This window comes from Oncorhynchus mykiss, chromosome 1, assembly GCF_057628025.1.
Source record: "Oncorhynchus mykiss isolate SJ-2025 chromosome 1, ASM5762802v1, whole genome shotgun sequence".
In the NCBI taxonomy this organism is placed as follows: Eukaryota; Metazoa; Chordata; class Actinopteri; order Salmoniformes; family Salmonidae; genus Oncorhynchus; species Oncorhynchus mykiss.
The window spans coordinates 35,636,995-35,652,589 of NC_143022.1; the positions used below are offsets into that span (position 1 = coordinate 35,636,995).

A 15,595-nucleotide genomic window follows, 5' to 3' on the forward strand; every position below is an offset into this window, starting at 1 on the left:
TCTTCTTCCCGGAGAGTTCTTTATTCATGTCTGCACAATATACTGAGACCTCAGCTGGCTGTATGGACAAAGACAGTATATCCCGAGAGAGCCATGTTTCCGTGTAACAGAGTATGTTACAATCTCTTATGTCTCTCCGGAAGGAGATTCTCGCCCTGAGCTCGTCTATTTTATTATCCAGAGTCTGAACATTAGCGAGTAATATACTCGGAAGTGGTGGATGCGTGCCTCCTGAGTCGGACTAGAAGTCCACTCCGAATACCTCTGCTCCGCCAGCGGTGTTTTGGATAAGCCTCTGGAATCAGTTAAATTGCCCTGGCAGGTACGAACAAAGGATCCAATTCTGAAAAGTCATATTCCCTGTCGTAATGCTAGTGAGTTACCACCGCTCTGATATCCAAAAGTTGTTTCCGGCTGTATGTAATAACACAAAACATTTCCTGGGCTAATAATGTAAGAAATAACACGCAAAAAAATTAAATACTACAAAATTGCTTAGGAGCTAGAAGCAGAGCTGCCCTATCTGCCGGCAACCGTAAGAGCTATTTTACCAAGAAGGAGAATGATGGAGTGCTCCATCAGATGACCTGGCCTCCACAATCACCCAACCTCAACCCAAGTGAGATGGTTTGGGATGAGTAGGACCACAGAGTGAAGGAAAAGCAGTGCTCAGCATATGTTGGAACTCTTTCAAGACTGTTAGAAAAGCATTCCAGGTGAAGCTGGTTGAGAGAATGCCAAGAGTGTGCAAAGCTGTCATCAAGGCAAATGGTGGCTACTTTGATGAATCTGAAATATAAAATATATTTTGATTTGTTTAACAGTTTTTTGGTTCCTACATGATTCCATATGCGTTATTTCATAGTTTTGATGTCTTCGATGTCTTCACTATTATTCTACAATGTAGAAAATAGTAAAAATAAAGAAAAATCCTTGAGTGAGAAGGTGTGTCCAAACTTTTGACCAGTACTGTATATACATTTTTTAAATTTAGGAACTCAGACCCCCGAGCAACTGCGGCCCCTCATGATGGGTTCAAAGTTGCCCATACCTGGTTTAGGGTTAAGGTTAGAATTAGGGTTAGGGGTTAGGAGCTAGGTGTTAGGGTTAGGGTTTAAGGTAATGCTTAGGGGTAGGTTTTGAAGCAAAACAAACGATTGTAAAACAAACGATTGTGTGTGTGCCTGATGTTTTCCTCTTATCTTCAGAACCTAAATGACACTGATCTCCATGGTGATGGAACGTTAGTGCCAGGTATCCCTGGTGACTCTCTGCGGCGTAAGAGATCAGCTGACCTCAGCCTGACCACCTCTCCGCTTGCATTCACGGTCACCCTGTCCGACCACACAGTCGTCACTGGCATGACCATGACCACAACCAGCCGCACACACAGCGCTTCAACCCCCCCTGACCTTAATCCTAACCTTGACCACAACAATTACACTGTCCCCACAGTCACTGAGAGCCCCAGTCTGACCAGTATGGGCCCTGGGACTGACCAGACCTCTGACTTTCCAGACTCCTCCCCTATGACCTTTGATGCTGTAACTTCAGGGACTTCTGTCCTCTCCATGACCTCTTCAACCCCGGCCACACCCCTCCCCTGGCTCACTGCCAACTCACATCCCGGCCAGCTCACCTCTGGCCAGCCACGCCTCTCCACCCGTTCTGCACCTGCAGTCACTGGACACCTCCAGACACTCCCCTCCACCAGGGCTGCAGCCTCCAGCACCCCGGGAGGTACTGCACTCACCTCTAACCTATAACCATTTCACCTTTTAACCTCTAAACCCTTTTAAAGGTGCAATATGCAGAAATGGCTCTGCCCTTTCCTGGTTGCTAAAATTCTAATATTTCTCCTAATTTCAGTTTACATGACCAAACAAGCATTCAAAGTGTAGAGAATCATTGTACAATCTATACCACTGTAAAATATATTTGAAATAACCAGAAATCTAGTATTTACAGTTGTTTGAAGCTGGTGTACAAAACCGAACGTAAGACGCAAACGCGAAACTTAAGAACGGGAAGCATAGAAATATTGCGCATAGAACAGATCCAACGCGTCTTAGACTTGCTTTCAATACCAATGACAGATCTATAACTAACATTACTATGTGAATTTGGTTGGGTCGCCGGAAAAGTTACATATTGCAGCTTTAACACTATACATATCTACCTCCATCACTCCAGTATCCCTGCACATTGTAAATATGGTACTGGAACTGACTAACCCTATATATAAATCAAAGTGTATTTGTCATGTGCGGCGAATACAACAGGTGTAGGTAGACCTTACAGCGGAATGCTTACTTACAGGCTCTAACCAATAGTGCAAAAAAGGTATTAGAGGAACAATAGGTAAGTAAAGAAATAAAACAACAGTAAAAAGACAGGCCAAATACAGTAGCAAGGCTATAAAATTAGTGAGGCTACATACAGACACCGGTTAGTCAGGCTGATTGAGGTAGTATGTACATGTAGATATGGTTAAAGTGACTATGCATATTGGATGAACAGAGAGTAGCAGTAGGGTAAAAGAGGGGTTGGCGGGTGATGGGGCACAATACAGATAGCCCGGTTAGCCAATGTGCGCGAGCAATGGTTGGTCGGCCCAATTGAGGTACTATGTACATCAATGTATAGTTAAAGTGACTATACATACAGTGCCTTGCAAAAGTATTCGGCCCCCTTGAACTTTGCGACCTTTTGCCACATTTCAGGCTTCAAACATAAAGCTGTATTTTTTGTGAAGAATCAACAACAAGTGGGACACAATCATGAAGTGGAACGACATTTATTGGATATTTCAAACTTTTCTAACAAATCAAAAACTGAAAAATTGGGCGTGCAAAATTATTCAGCCCCTTTACTTTCAGTGCAGCAAACTCTCTCCAGAAGTTCAGTGAGGATCTCTGAATGATCCAATGTTGACCTAAATGACTAATGATGATAAATGCAATCCACCTGTGTGTAATCAAGTCTCCGTATAAATGCACCTGCACTGTGATAGTCTCAGAGGTCCGTCAAAAGCGCAGAGAGCATCATGAAGAACAAGGAACACACCAGGCAGGTCCGAGATACTGTTGTGAAGAAGTTTAAAGCCGGATTTGGATACAAAAAGATTTCCCAAGCTTTAAACATCCCAAGGAGCACTGTGCAAGCGATAATATTGAAATGGAAGGAGTATCAGACCACTGCAAATCTACCAAGACCTGGCCGTCCCTCTAAACTTTCAGGAGAAGACTGATCAGAGATGCAGCCAAGAGGCCTGAACTGCAGAGATCTACAGCTGAGGTGGGAGACTCTGTCCATAGGACAACAATCAGTCGTATATTGCACAAATCTGGCCTTTATGGAAGAGTGGCAAGAAGAAAGCCATTTCTTAAAGATATCCATAAAAAGTGTCGTTTAAAGTTTGCCACAAGCCACCTGGGAGACACACCAAACATGTGGAAGAAGGTGCTCTGGTCAGATGAAACCAAAATTGAACTTTTTGGCAACAATGCAAAACGTTATGTTTGGCGTAAAAGCAACACAGCTGAACACACCATCCCCACTGTCAAACATGGTGGTGTCAGCATCATGGTTTGGGCCTGCTTTTCTTCAGCAGGGACAGGGAAGATGGTTAAAATTGATGGGAAGATGGATGGAGCCAAATACAGGACCATTCTGGAAGAAAACCTGATGGTGTTACGGTGAGTGAATGAGGACCCAAAAGCGAACTAACTTAAACAGAGCTTCTTTAATAACCAAACATAGGTAGGCTCAGATAGACCGGCAGATTCCGACAGGACAGGACAAGGTTACAGCAAACATGACGATAGTCTGGCTCAGGCATGAAACACAACAAACAAGAATCCGACAAGGACAGGAACAAAAACAGAGAGAGATATAGGGGACTAATCAGAGGGAAAAGGGGAACAGGTGGGAGAAGGGGTGACGAGGTAGTCAAGAGGAGACAAGGAACAGCTGGGGGAAAGCGGGGGAGAAAAGGTAACCTAATACGACCAGCAGAGGGAGACAGGGTGAAAGGAAAGGACAGAAAGACACAACATGACAATACATGACAGTACCCCCCCACTCACCGAGCGCCTCCTGGCGCACTCGAGGAGGAAACCTGGCGGCAACGGAGGAAATCCTCGATCAGCGCACGGTCCAGCACGTCCCGAGAGGGAACCCAACTCCTCTCCTCAGGACCGTACCCCTCCCAATCAACGAGGTACTGGTGACCACGGCCCCGAGGACGCATGTCCAAAATCCTGCGGACCCTGTAGATGGGTGCGCCCTCGACAAGGATGGGGGGGGGGGGGAAGACGAGCGGGGGCGCGAAGAACGGGCTTGATACAGGAGACATGGAAGACCGGGTGGACGCGACGAAGGTATCGCGGAAGAAGAAGTCGAACTGCGACAGGATTAATGACCCGAGAAATACGGAACGGACCAATGAACCGCGGGGTCAACTTGCGAGAAGCCGTCTTAAGGGGAAGGTTCTGAGTGGAGAGCCAAACTCTCTGACCGCGACAATATCTAGGACTCTTAGTTCTACACTTATTAGCAGCCCTCACAGTCTGCGTCCTATAACGGCAAAGTGCAGACCTGACCCTCTTCCAGGTGCGCTCGCAACGTTGGACAAAAGCCTGAGCGGAGGGGACGCTGGACTCGGCGAACTGAGATGAGAACAGCGGAGGCTGGTACCCGAGGCTACTCTGAAAAGGAGATAGCCCGGTCGCAGACGAAGGAAGCGAGTTGTGGGCGTATTCTGCCCAGGGGAGCTGTTCTGACCAAGACGCAGGGTTGCGAAAAGAAAGACTGCGTAAGATGCGACCAATAGTCTGATTGGCCCGTTCTGCTTGACCGTTAGACTGGGGGTGAAAGCCGGAAGAGAGACTGACGGAAGCCCCAATCAAACGGCAAAACTCCCTCCAAAATTGAGACGTGAATTGCGGACCTCTGTCCGAAACGACGTCTGACGGAAGGCCATGAATTCTGAAAACATTCTCGATGATGATTTGTGCCGTCTCTTTAGCAGAAGGAAGCTTAGCAAGGGGAATGAAATGAGCCGCCTTAGAGAACCTATCGACAACCGTAAGAATAACAGTCTTCCCCGCTGACGAAGGCAGTCCGGTGACAAAATCTAAGGCGATGTGAGACCACGGTCGAGAGGGAATGGGAAGCGGCCTGAGACGGCCGGCAGGAGGGGAGTTACCGGACTTAGTCTGCGCGCAGACCGAACAAGCAGCCACGAAACGACGCGTGTCATGCTCCCGGGTGGGCCACCAAAAACGCTGGCGAATGGAAGCAAGCGTACCCCGAACGCCAGGGTGGCCGGCTAACTTGGCAGAGTGAGCCCACTGAAGAACGGCCAGACGAGTAGGAACGGGAACGAAAAGAAGGTTCCTAGGACAAGCGCGCGGCGACGGAGTGTGAGTGAGCGCTTGCTTTACCTGCCTCTCAATTCCCCAGACAGTCAACCCGACAACACGCCCCTCAGGGAGAATCCCCTCGGGGTCAGTGGAGGCTACTGAAGAACTGAAGAGACGAGATAAAGCATCAGGCTTGGTGTTCTTAGAGCCCGGACGATAAGAAATCACGAACTCGAAACGAGCGAAAAACAGCGCCCAACGCGCCTGACGCGCATTAAGTCGTTTGGCAGAACGGATGTACTCAAGGTTCCTATGGTCAGTCCAAACGACAAAAGGAACGGTCGCCCCCTCCAACCACTGTCGCCATTCGCCTAGGGCTAACCGGATGGCGAGCAGTTCGCGGTTTCCCACATCATAGTTACGTTCCGACGGCGACAGGCGATGAGAAAAATACGCGCATGGGTGGACCTTGTCGTCAGAGGGAGCGCTGAGAAAGAATGGCTCCCACGCCCACCTCTGACGCGTCAACCTCGACAACGAACTGTCTAGAGACGTCAGGTGTAACAAGGATAGGAGCGGATGTAAAACGATTCTTGAGGAGATCAAAAGCTCCCTGGGCGGAAACGGACCACTTAAAGCACGTCTTGACAGAAGTAAGGGCTGTGAGAGGAGCTGCCACCTGACCGAAATTACGGATGAAACGACGATAGAAGTTCGCGAAGCCGAGAAAGCGCTGCAGCTCGATGCGTGACTTAGGGGCGGGCCAATCAATGACAGCTTGGACCTTAGCGGGGTCCATCTTAATGCCTTCAGCGGAAATAACAGAACCGAGAAATGTGACGGAGGAGGCATGAAAAGTGCACTTCTCAGCCTTCACAAAAAGACAATTCTCTAAAAGGCGCTGGAGAACACGTCGAACGTGCTGAACATGAATCTGGAGTGACGGTGAAAAAATCAGGATATCGTCAAGGTAAACGAAAACAAAGATGTTCAGCATGTCTCTCAGGACATCATTGACTAATGCCTGAAAGACAGCTGGAGCGTTAGCGAGGCCGAAAGGAAGAACCCGGTATTCAAAGTGCCCTAACGGAGTGTTAAACGCCGTCTTCCACTCGTCCCCCTCCCTGATGCGCACGAGATGGTAAGCGTTACGAAGGTCCAACTTAGTGAAAAACCTGGCTCCCTGCAGGATCTCGAAGGCTGAAGACATAAGAGGAAGCGGATAACGATTCTTCACTGTTATGTCATTCAGCCCTCGATAATCTATGCAGGGACGCAGAGACCCGTCCTTCTTCTTGACAAAAAAAAACCCCGCTCCGGCGGGAGAGGAGGAGGGGACTATGGTACCGGCGTCAAGAGCTACAGACAAATAATCCTCGAGAGCCTTACGTTCGGGAGCCGACAGAGAGTATAGTCTACCCCGGGGGGGAGTGGTTCCCGGAAGGAGATCAATACTACAATCATACGACCGGTGTGGAGGAAGAGAGGTGGCCCTGGACCGACTGAACACCGTGCGCAGATCGTGATATTCCTCCGGCACCTCTGTCAAATCACCAGGCTCCTCCTGTGAAGAAGAGACAGAGGAAACAGGAGGGATAGCAGACATTAAACATTTCACATGACAAGAGACGTTCCAGGAGAGGATAGAATTACTAGACCAATTAATGGAAGGATTATGACAAACTAGCCAGGGATGGCCCAAAACAACAGGTGTAAAAGGTGAACGAAAAATTAAAAAAGAAATGGTTTCGCTATGATTACCAGAAACAGTGAGGGTTAAAGGTAGCGTCTCACGCTGAATCCTGGGGAGAGGACTACCATCCAGGGCGAACAAGGCCGTGGACTCCCTTAACTGTCTGAGAGGAATGTCATGTTCCCGAGCCCAGGTCTCGTCCATAAAACAGCCCTCCGCCCCAGAGTCTATTAAGGCACTGCAGGAAGCTGACGAACCGGTCCAGCGTAGATGGACCGACAAGGTAGTGCAGGATCTTGAAGGAGAGACAGGAGTAGTAGCGCTCACCAGTAGCCCTCCGCTTACTGATGAGCTCTGGCTTTTACTGGACATGAAGTGACAAAATGACCAGCAGAACCGCAATAGAGACAGAGGCGGTTGGTGATTCTCCGTTCCCTCTCCTTAGTCGAGATGCGGATACCTCCCAGCTGCATAGGTTCAGCTCCCGAGCCGGCAGAGGAAGATGGTAGTGATGCGGAGAGGGGGGCAACGGAGAACGCGAGCTCCTTTCCACGAGCTCGGTGACGAAGATCAACCCGTCGCTCAATGCGAATAGCGAGTTCAATCAGGGAATCCACGCTGGAAGGGACCTCCCGGGAGAGAATCTCATCCTTTACCTCTGCGCGGAGACCCTCCAGAAAACGAGCGAGCAAAGCCGGCTCGTTCCAGCCACTGGAGGCAGCAAGAGTGCGAAACTCAATAGAGTAGTCTGTTATGGATCGATTACCTTGACATAGGGAAGACAGGACCCTGGAAGCCTCCTCCCCAAAAACAGATCGATCAAAAACCCGTATCATCTCCTCCTTAAAGTCCTGATACTGGTTAGTACACTCAGCCCTTGCCTCCCAGATTGCCGTGCCCCACTCACGAGCCCGTCCAATAAGGAGAGATATGACGTAGGCGACACGAGCAGTGCTCCTGGAGTAAGTGTTGGGCTGGAGAGAAAACACAATATCACACTGGGTGAGGAACGAGCGGCATTCAGTGGGCTCCCCAGAGTAACACGGCGGGTTATTGATTCTGGGCTCCGGAGATTCGAAAGCCCTGGAAGTGGCCGGTGGATCGAGGCGGAGATGGTGAACCTGTTCTGTGAGGTTGGAGACTTGGGTGGCCAGGGTCTCAACGGCATGTCGAGCAGCAGACAATTCCTGCTCGTGTCTGCCTAGCATCGCTCCCTGGATCTCGACGGCTGAGTGGAGAGGATCCGAAGTCGCTGGGTCCATTCTTGGTCGGATTCTTCTGTTACGGTGAGTGAATGAGGACCCAAAAGCGAACTAACTTAAACAGAGCTTCTTTAATAACCAAACATAGGTAGGCTCAGATAGACCGGCAGATTCCGACAGGACAGGACAAGGTTACAGCAAACATGACGATAGTCTGGCTCAGGCATGAAACACAACAAACAAGAATCCGACAAGGACAGGAACAAAAACAGAGAGAGATATAGGGGACTAATCAGAGGGAAAAGGGGAACAGGTGGGAGAAGGGGTGACGAGGTAGTCAAGAGGAGACAAGGAACAGCTGGGGGAAAGCGGGGGAGAAAAGGTAACCTAATACGACCAGCAGAGGGAGACAGGGTGAAAGGAAAGGACAGAAAGACACAACATGACAATACATGACAGATGGAGTCTGCAAAAGACCTGAGACTGGGACGGAGATTTGTCTTCCAACAAGACAATGATCCAAAACATAAAGCAAAATCTACAATGGAATGGTTCAAAAATAAACATATCCAGGTGTTAGAATGGCCAAGTCAAAGTCCAGACCTGAATCCAATCGAGAATCTGTGGAAAGAACTGAAAACTGCTGTTCACAAATGCTCTCCATCCAACCTCACTGAGCTCGAGCTGTTTTGCAAGGAGGAATGGGAAAAAAATTCAGTCTCTCGATGTGCAAAACTGATAGAGACATACCCCAAGCGACTTACAGCTGTAATCGCAGCAAAAGGTGGCGCTACAAAGTATTAACTTAAGGGGGCTGAATAATTTTGCACGCCCAATTTTTCCGTTTTTGATTTGTTAAAAAGGTTTGAAATATCCAATAAATGGCGTTCCACTTCATGATTGTGTCCCACTTGTTGTTGATTCTTCACAAAAAAATACAGTTTTATATCTTTATGTTTGAAGCCTGAAATGTGGCAAAAGGTCGCAAAGTTTAAGGGGGCCGAATACTTTCGCAAGGCACTGTATATGATAAACAGAGAGTAGCAACAGCATAAAAGAGGGGTTGGGGGGTCACACAATGCAAATAGTCCAGGTAGCCATTTGATTACCTGTTCAGGAGTCTTATGGCTTGGGGGTCAAATCTGTTGAGAAGCCTTTTGTCCTAGACTTGGCACTCCGGTACCGTTTGTCATGCGGTAGTAGAGAGAACAGTCTTTGACTGAGGTGGCTGGGGTCTTTGACTATTTTTAGGGCCTTCCTCTGACACCGCCTGGTGTAGAGGTCCTGGATGGCAGGCAGCTTAACCCCAGTGAAGTACTGGGCCTTACGCACTACCGTCTGTAGTGCCTTGCGGTCAGAGGCCGAGCAATTGCTGTACCAGGCAGTGATGCTCTCGATGTTGCAGCTGTAGAACCTTTTGAGGATCTCAGCACCCATGCCATTTTTTTGTTTTGTTTCCTGAGGTGGAATAGGCTTTGTCGTGCCCTCTTCACAACTGTCTTGGTGTGTTTGGACCATTCTAATTTGTTGTTGATGTGGACACCGAGGAACTTGAAGATCTCCACCTGCTCCACTACAGCCCCGTCGATGAGAATGGGGGCGTGCTCGGCCCTCTTTTTCCTGTAGTCCACAATCATCTCCTTAGTCTTGGTTACGCTGAGGGATAGGTTGTTATTCTGGCACCACCCAGCCAGGTCTCTGACCTCCTCCCTATAGGCTGTCTCGTCATTGTCGGTGATCAGGCCTACCACTGTTGTGTCGTCTGCAAACTTAATGATGGTGTTGGAGTTGTGCCTGGCCATGCAGTCGTGGTGAACAGGGGGTACAAGAGGGGACTGAGCACGTACCCCTGGGGAGCTCCAGTTTTGAGAATCATCGTGGCAGATGTGTTGCTATCTACCCTCACCACCTGGGGGCGGCCCGTCAGGAAGTCCAGGATCCAGTTGCAGAGGGAGGTGTTTAGTCCCAGGATCCTTAGCTTAGTGATAAGCTTTGTGCTCAGTTAGTGCTCAGTCCCCTCCTGTACTCCCTGTTCACCCACAACGCTGTTAAACGCTGAGCTGTAGTCAATGAATAGCATTCTCACATAAGTGTTCCTTTTGTCCAGGTGGGAAAGGGCAGTGTGGAGTGCAATAGAGATTGCATCATCTATAGATCTGTTTGAGCGGTATGCAAATTGGAGTGGGTCTAGGGTTTCTGGGATAATGGTGTTAATGTGAGCCATTACCAACCTTTCAAAGCACTTCATGGCTACGGACGTGAGTGCTAACGGTCAGTAGTAATTTAGGCAGGTTGCCTTTGTGTTCTTGGACACAGGGACTATGGTGGTCTGCTTGAAACATGTTGGTATTACAGACTCAATCAGGGACATGTTGAAAATGTCAGTGAAGACACCTGCCAGTTGGTAAGCACATGCCCGGAGCACACGTCATGGTTATCCGTCTGGCCTCGCAGCCTTGAGTATGTTGACCTGTTTAAAGGTCCTACTCACGTCGGCTACGGAACAGCTGATGCTGTCTCAGTGTTGCTTGCCTCGAAGCGAGCATAGAAGTGATTTAGCTCGTCGGGTAGGCTCGTGTCACTGGGCAGCTCGCGGATGTGCTTCCCTTTGTAGTCTGCAATAGTTTGCAAGCCCTGCTACATAAGACAAGCATCAAAGCCGGTGTAGTATGATTCAATCTTAGCTCTGTATTGACACTTTGCCTGTTTGATGGTTTGTCGCAGGGCATAGCAGGATTTCTTGTAAGCTTCCGGGTTAGAGTCCCGCACCTTGAAAGCGGCAGCTCTACCCTTTAGCTCAGTGCGAATGTTGCCTGTAATCCATTGCTTCTGGTTGGGGTATGTACATACGGTCACTGTGGGGACATCGTCCTCGATGCACTTATTGATGAAGCCAGTGACTGATGTGGTGTACTCCTCAATGCCATCGGAAGAATCCCGGAACATGTTCAAGTCTGTGATAGCAAAACAGTCCTGTAGTTTAGCATCTGCTTCATCTGACCACTTTTTTAATAGACCGAGTCACTGGTGCTTCCTGCTTTAATTTTAGCTTGTAAGCAGGAATCAGGAGGATAAGTTGTGGTCGGATTTACCAAATGGAAGGCAAGGGAGAGCTTTTTACGCGTCTCTGTGAGTGGAGTACAGGTGATCTAGAATAATTTTCCTTCTGGTTGCACATTTAACACGTTGATAGAAATGTGTTAGAACTGATTTAAGTTTCCCTGCATTAATGTCTCCGGCCACTAGGACCGCCACCTCTGGGTGAGTGGTTTCCTGTTTGCTTATTTCCTTATACAGCTGACTGAGTGCGGTCTTAGTGCCAGCATCTGTCTGTGGTGGTAAATAAACAGCCATGAAAAGTATAGCTGAAAACTCTCTAGGCAGGTGGTGTGGACTGCAATTTATCACAATATACTCTACTTCAGGCGAGCAAAATCTAGAGACTTCCTTAGATTTCGTGCACCAGCTGTTATTTACAAATATGCACAGACCCCCCCCCCCCCCCATCATGTTCTATCTTGCCGGTGCAGCATATATCCCGCTAGCTGAATATCCATGTCGTCATTCAGCCACGATTCCGTGAAACATAAGATGTTACAGTTTTTGATGTCCCGTTGGTAGGATATTCATGATCGTACCTCGTCTAATTTATTGTCCAATGATTGCATGTTGGCGAGAAGTATTGACGGTAACGGCAGCTTTCCCACTCGCCTTCGCTGGGTCCTGACCATGCATCCGGCTCTTTGTCCTCTGTACCTGCGTCGCTTCCTCTTGCAAATAACGGGGATGTCGGCCCTGTGGGGTGTTTGGAGAATGTCTTGTGCGTCCGCCTTGTCGAAAAAATATTTGTCTAATCCGAGGTGAGTGGTCGCTGTCCTGATTTCCAGAAGCTCTTTTTTGCCGTAAGATACGGTTGCAGAAACATTATGTACAAAATAATTTACAATTAATTAATTTACAATTGGTTGGGGGCCTGTAAAATTGCTGCCATTTTTTGTAACTTTTTGTATGCTTGCTTACTTACTTGTTTTCTCTTATTTTTATTTCTCGTATTTTCTTTGTTCTACCTTATGATACTTTTAGTATTACATTACTATTGATTCCTGCATTGTTGGGTTTAGAGCAAGAAATGCATTTCACTGTACCTTTGCATGTGACATTACAACTAGAAACTTGATTGAAGACTATAGAGTTGATGAGTAGAGTGTGTTACCATGCACTACAGTCTGTCCTCTATACTGTGTGTGTGTTCCAGGACTGTATGTGAGAGAGGAGGTGATAGACATGAAGTCTGAGGAGCTGTCTTACCTTGTCTCTGGTCTTAGTCCCTTCACTGAATACACCTTCACTGTTACCGCTGCTACTGCTATTGGAGAGGGTCCTGCCTCACACGTCTCTGAGAAGACCCGCGAGCAGGGTACACATAGATACTGTATATACATTGTTTTTTCATATGTCATTGTTGTTTATTATTGTTCTTATTGTTGTGTGTTGTTGTTGTCATAGTTCCTAGCTCAGTGGTGGCTGTGTCCTATCAGAACGTTAGCTCCACTTCCATCCTGGTCAGCTGGACTCCGCCCCTCTACCCCAACGGACGAATCACACATTACACCGTTTACGGACTCAACCTGCACAGCAACCAGGCCCTGCAGAGAGTTACAAACAACACCAGCATACTGCTCACAGGTAACTCACACACATGCTGTATGTACACATATACACACATGGTACAGGCCTGGTTCAAGCCTGTGAAGATGTATTGGTGTTAAGTTGCTTGCTGTGTGTTTCAGGGCTGGAGAAGTATACAGGTTATAAACTGCTTGCTGTGTGTTTCAGGGCTGGGGAAGTATACAGGTTATAAGCTGCTTGCTGTGTGTTTCAGGGCTGGGGAAGTATACAGGTTATAGGCTGCTTGCTGTGTGTTTCAGGGCTGGAGAAGTATACAGGTTATAAACTGCTTGCTGTGTGTTTCAGGGCTGGAGAAGTATACAGGTTATAAGCTGCTTGCTGTGTGTTTCAGGGCTCGAGAAGTATACAGATTATAAACTGCTTGCTGTGTGTTTCAGGGCTGGAGAAGTATACAGGTTATAAGCTGCTTGCTGTGTGTTTCAGGGCTGGAGAAGTATACAGGTTATAAACTGCTTGCTGTGTGTTTCAGGGCTGGAGAAGTATACAGATTATAAACTGCTTGCTGTGTGTTTCAGGGCTGGAGAAGTATACAGGTTATAAGCTGCTTGCTGTGTGTTTCAGGGCTGGGGAAGTATACAGGTTATAAGCTGCTTGCTGTGTGTTTCAGGGCTGGAGAAGTATACAGGTTATAAGCTGCTTGCTGTGTGTTTCAGGGCTGGAGAAGTATACAGGTTATAAACTGCTTGCTGTGTGTTTCAGGGCTGGAGAAGTATACCGGTTATAAGCTGCGAGTGGCTGCATCTACTGCTGTAGGAGAGAGCTCTCTGTCTGACCGAGACGATATCTTCGCTGTCACACCCGAGGATGGTACCTGGCACACACACACACACATATATACACACACACACCCCCACCTCTCTCATTATGTGGGTTTCATGATAGAGAGTCCAATGTTATCCCTATCTCTCTCTCCCTCTCAGAACCTGACTCCCCACCCATAGGATTAACAGTGGTAGACACCTCTCCTTCCACCACCACCCTCTCTTGGTCACCCCCGGAGAGAGCCAATGGAGTGATCCAACAGTATGAGGTCCTGTACAAGAACCAATCATATGTGGCAGTGTTGAACAGCTCTGTCCCCAGAGTGACTTTGACAGGGCTGATGCCGTTCTCCTACTATAACGTGTCTGTCAGAGCATACACACGCCTCGGACACGGGAACCACACCTCAGACACACTCACTATGCTGTCTGGGGAGGACGGTGAGTCTACACACACACACACAAACATACACACACATACAGTACATACAAACACACACACACACACCACTCTCCGAGTGGTTACCCACTTGTACATGCAGTGAAACAGGACAAATATAAGCACCCCTTATTTGACCTTTTATTTCACACACACACAAACTAGGCACATGCACACACTAACGCCACATGTTGAAGTGTGTGTGTACCCTCTAGTACCGGGAAGTCCTCCCTACGGCCTGTCCTATGAGTCCGTCAGTCCCAATGAGGTGAATGTGACCTGGGAACCCCCCCTAGTGCCTAATGGAGTTATCACGCACTACAGGTACATTTATGCATGGATTCTGGATTTGTACTGTCTCATGATGAAAAGGCTATTTAAATTACGTTTGTTTTGATTTGATTTACAGCCTTGAGCTGCGAAACTCTTCCCACTTCCTCAACCTGACCACACCCATTAGCCACGTCCAGATCACTCACCTAAGGAAGTTTGCGCAATACACTCTGGTGGTGAAGGGACACACACGAATGGGCCCTGGAAACCACAGCAGTGACCCACTCAACATCACCACACTGGAGGATGGTGAGAGCCTCTCTAACACACAAACACACCCCAGAACCACCGCAGTAAACCACTATACATCACCCCAATGGAGTGAGGGATCTGGGGTAAGAGGGGGGAGGTAGAGGGAGGCCATGGTTAGGGTCATTGTGTTTCAGGTGGCCGCGTAGTGGACTATGGCGTTAACAAGACCAGAGACCCTGGACCACAGAATGTTCATCATCACCTCCTCTCACTTCCTCTCTGTCTCAAGTCTTCCTGATCCTCTGACAATACAAGTCAGAGGTCAGGGGCTACCACAGTGTTATTTAACAACATCAACACCATCACTTCTAACCAACCAGCTTTACTTCACAGGGCTGTGCTTACAGATGAGCCAGCATGCAGGCGCTATTTCCAATGATCAAGGAGCGTTTAGCTAACATTCTCTCCTCCTTCCAGTCCATTTCCCCTAGGGACCTGGTTGGTCTTAAATAATAGGAAGTGTGTTTCAGACCCAGACACTCCCCCTCAGTTCCTGTTAGCCAGGAAGTTGTCAGACTACGAGGTAGAATTGTCATGGGAACCGCCGAAAGAGGCCAACTCTGAGATCCTCTACTACATAGTCAGAGTCTGGTGAGTTTGATTTCAATATTGATCGTTAGTTTGAAACCTACTGCTGATGTGATGTTGAAAAAGGAGATGTTGAGGGATGAGTCATTCTGATTGAAGCATGAATTACAGCTGCAACATGGCCAGCTCCAACACAGCTCCAACATGGCCTCCAACATGGCCTCTTCTTCTTCCTCCTTCCTTCTCTCTCCTGTAGGAATGAGTCATCTGAGGTGTGGCAGAATGTAACAGGTACAGCGGTGGTGATCAGCGTTGACTCAGAAAGTCGCTTC

The 15,595-nt window shown here is 48.1% G+C and overlaps 1 protein-coding gene across 1 annotated transcript in view; it reads left to right on the forward strand.

Moving 5' to 3' along the window:
* Positions 1-15,595, forward strand: part of LOC110521642 (phosphatidylinositol phosphatase PTPRQ) — a 58,160-nt gene that overhangs the window by 27,183 nt on the left and 15,382 nt on the right. The window contains 7 exon segments of the mRNA XM_090184325.1: positions 1,209-1,740; positions 12,517-12,678; positions 12,768-12,947; positions 13,650-13,757; positions 13,871-14,152; positions 14,366-14,474; positions 14,560-14,732. Of these exon segments, the coding sequence (XP_090040451.1) occupies positions 1,209-1,740; positions 12,517-12,678; positions 12,768-12,947; positions 13,650-13,757; positions 13,871-14,152; positions 14,366-14,474; positions 14,560-14,732 (1,546 nt within the window).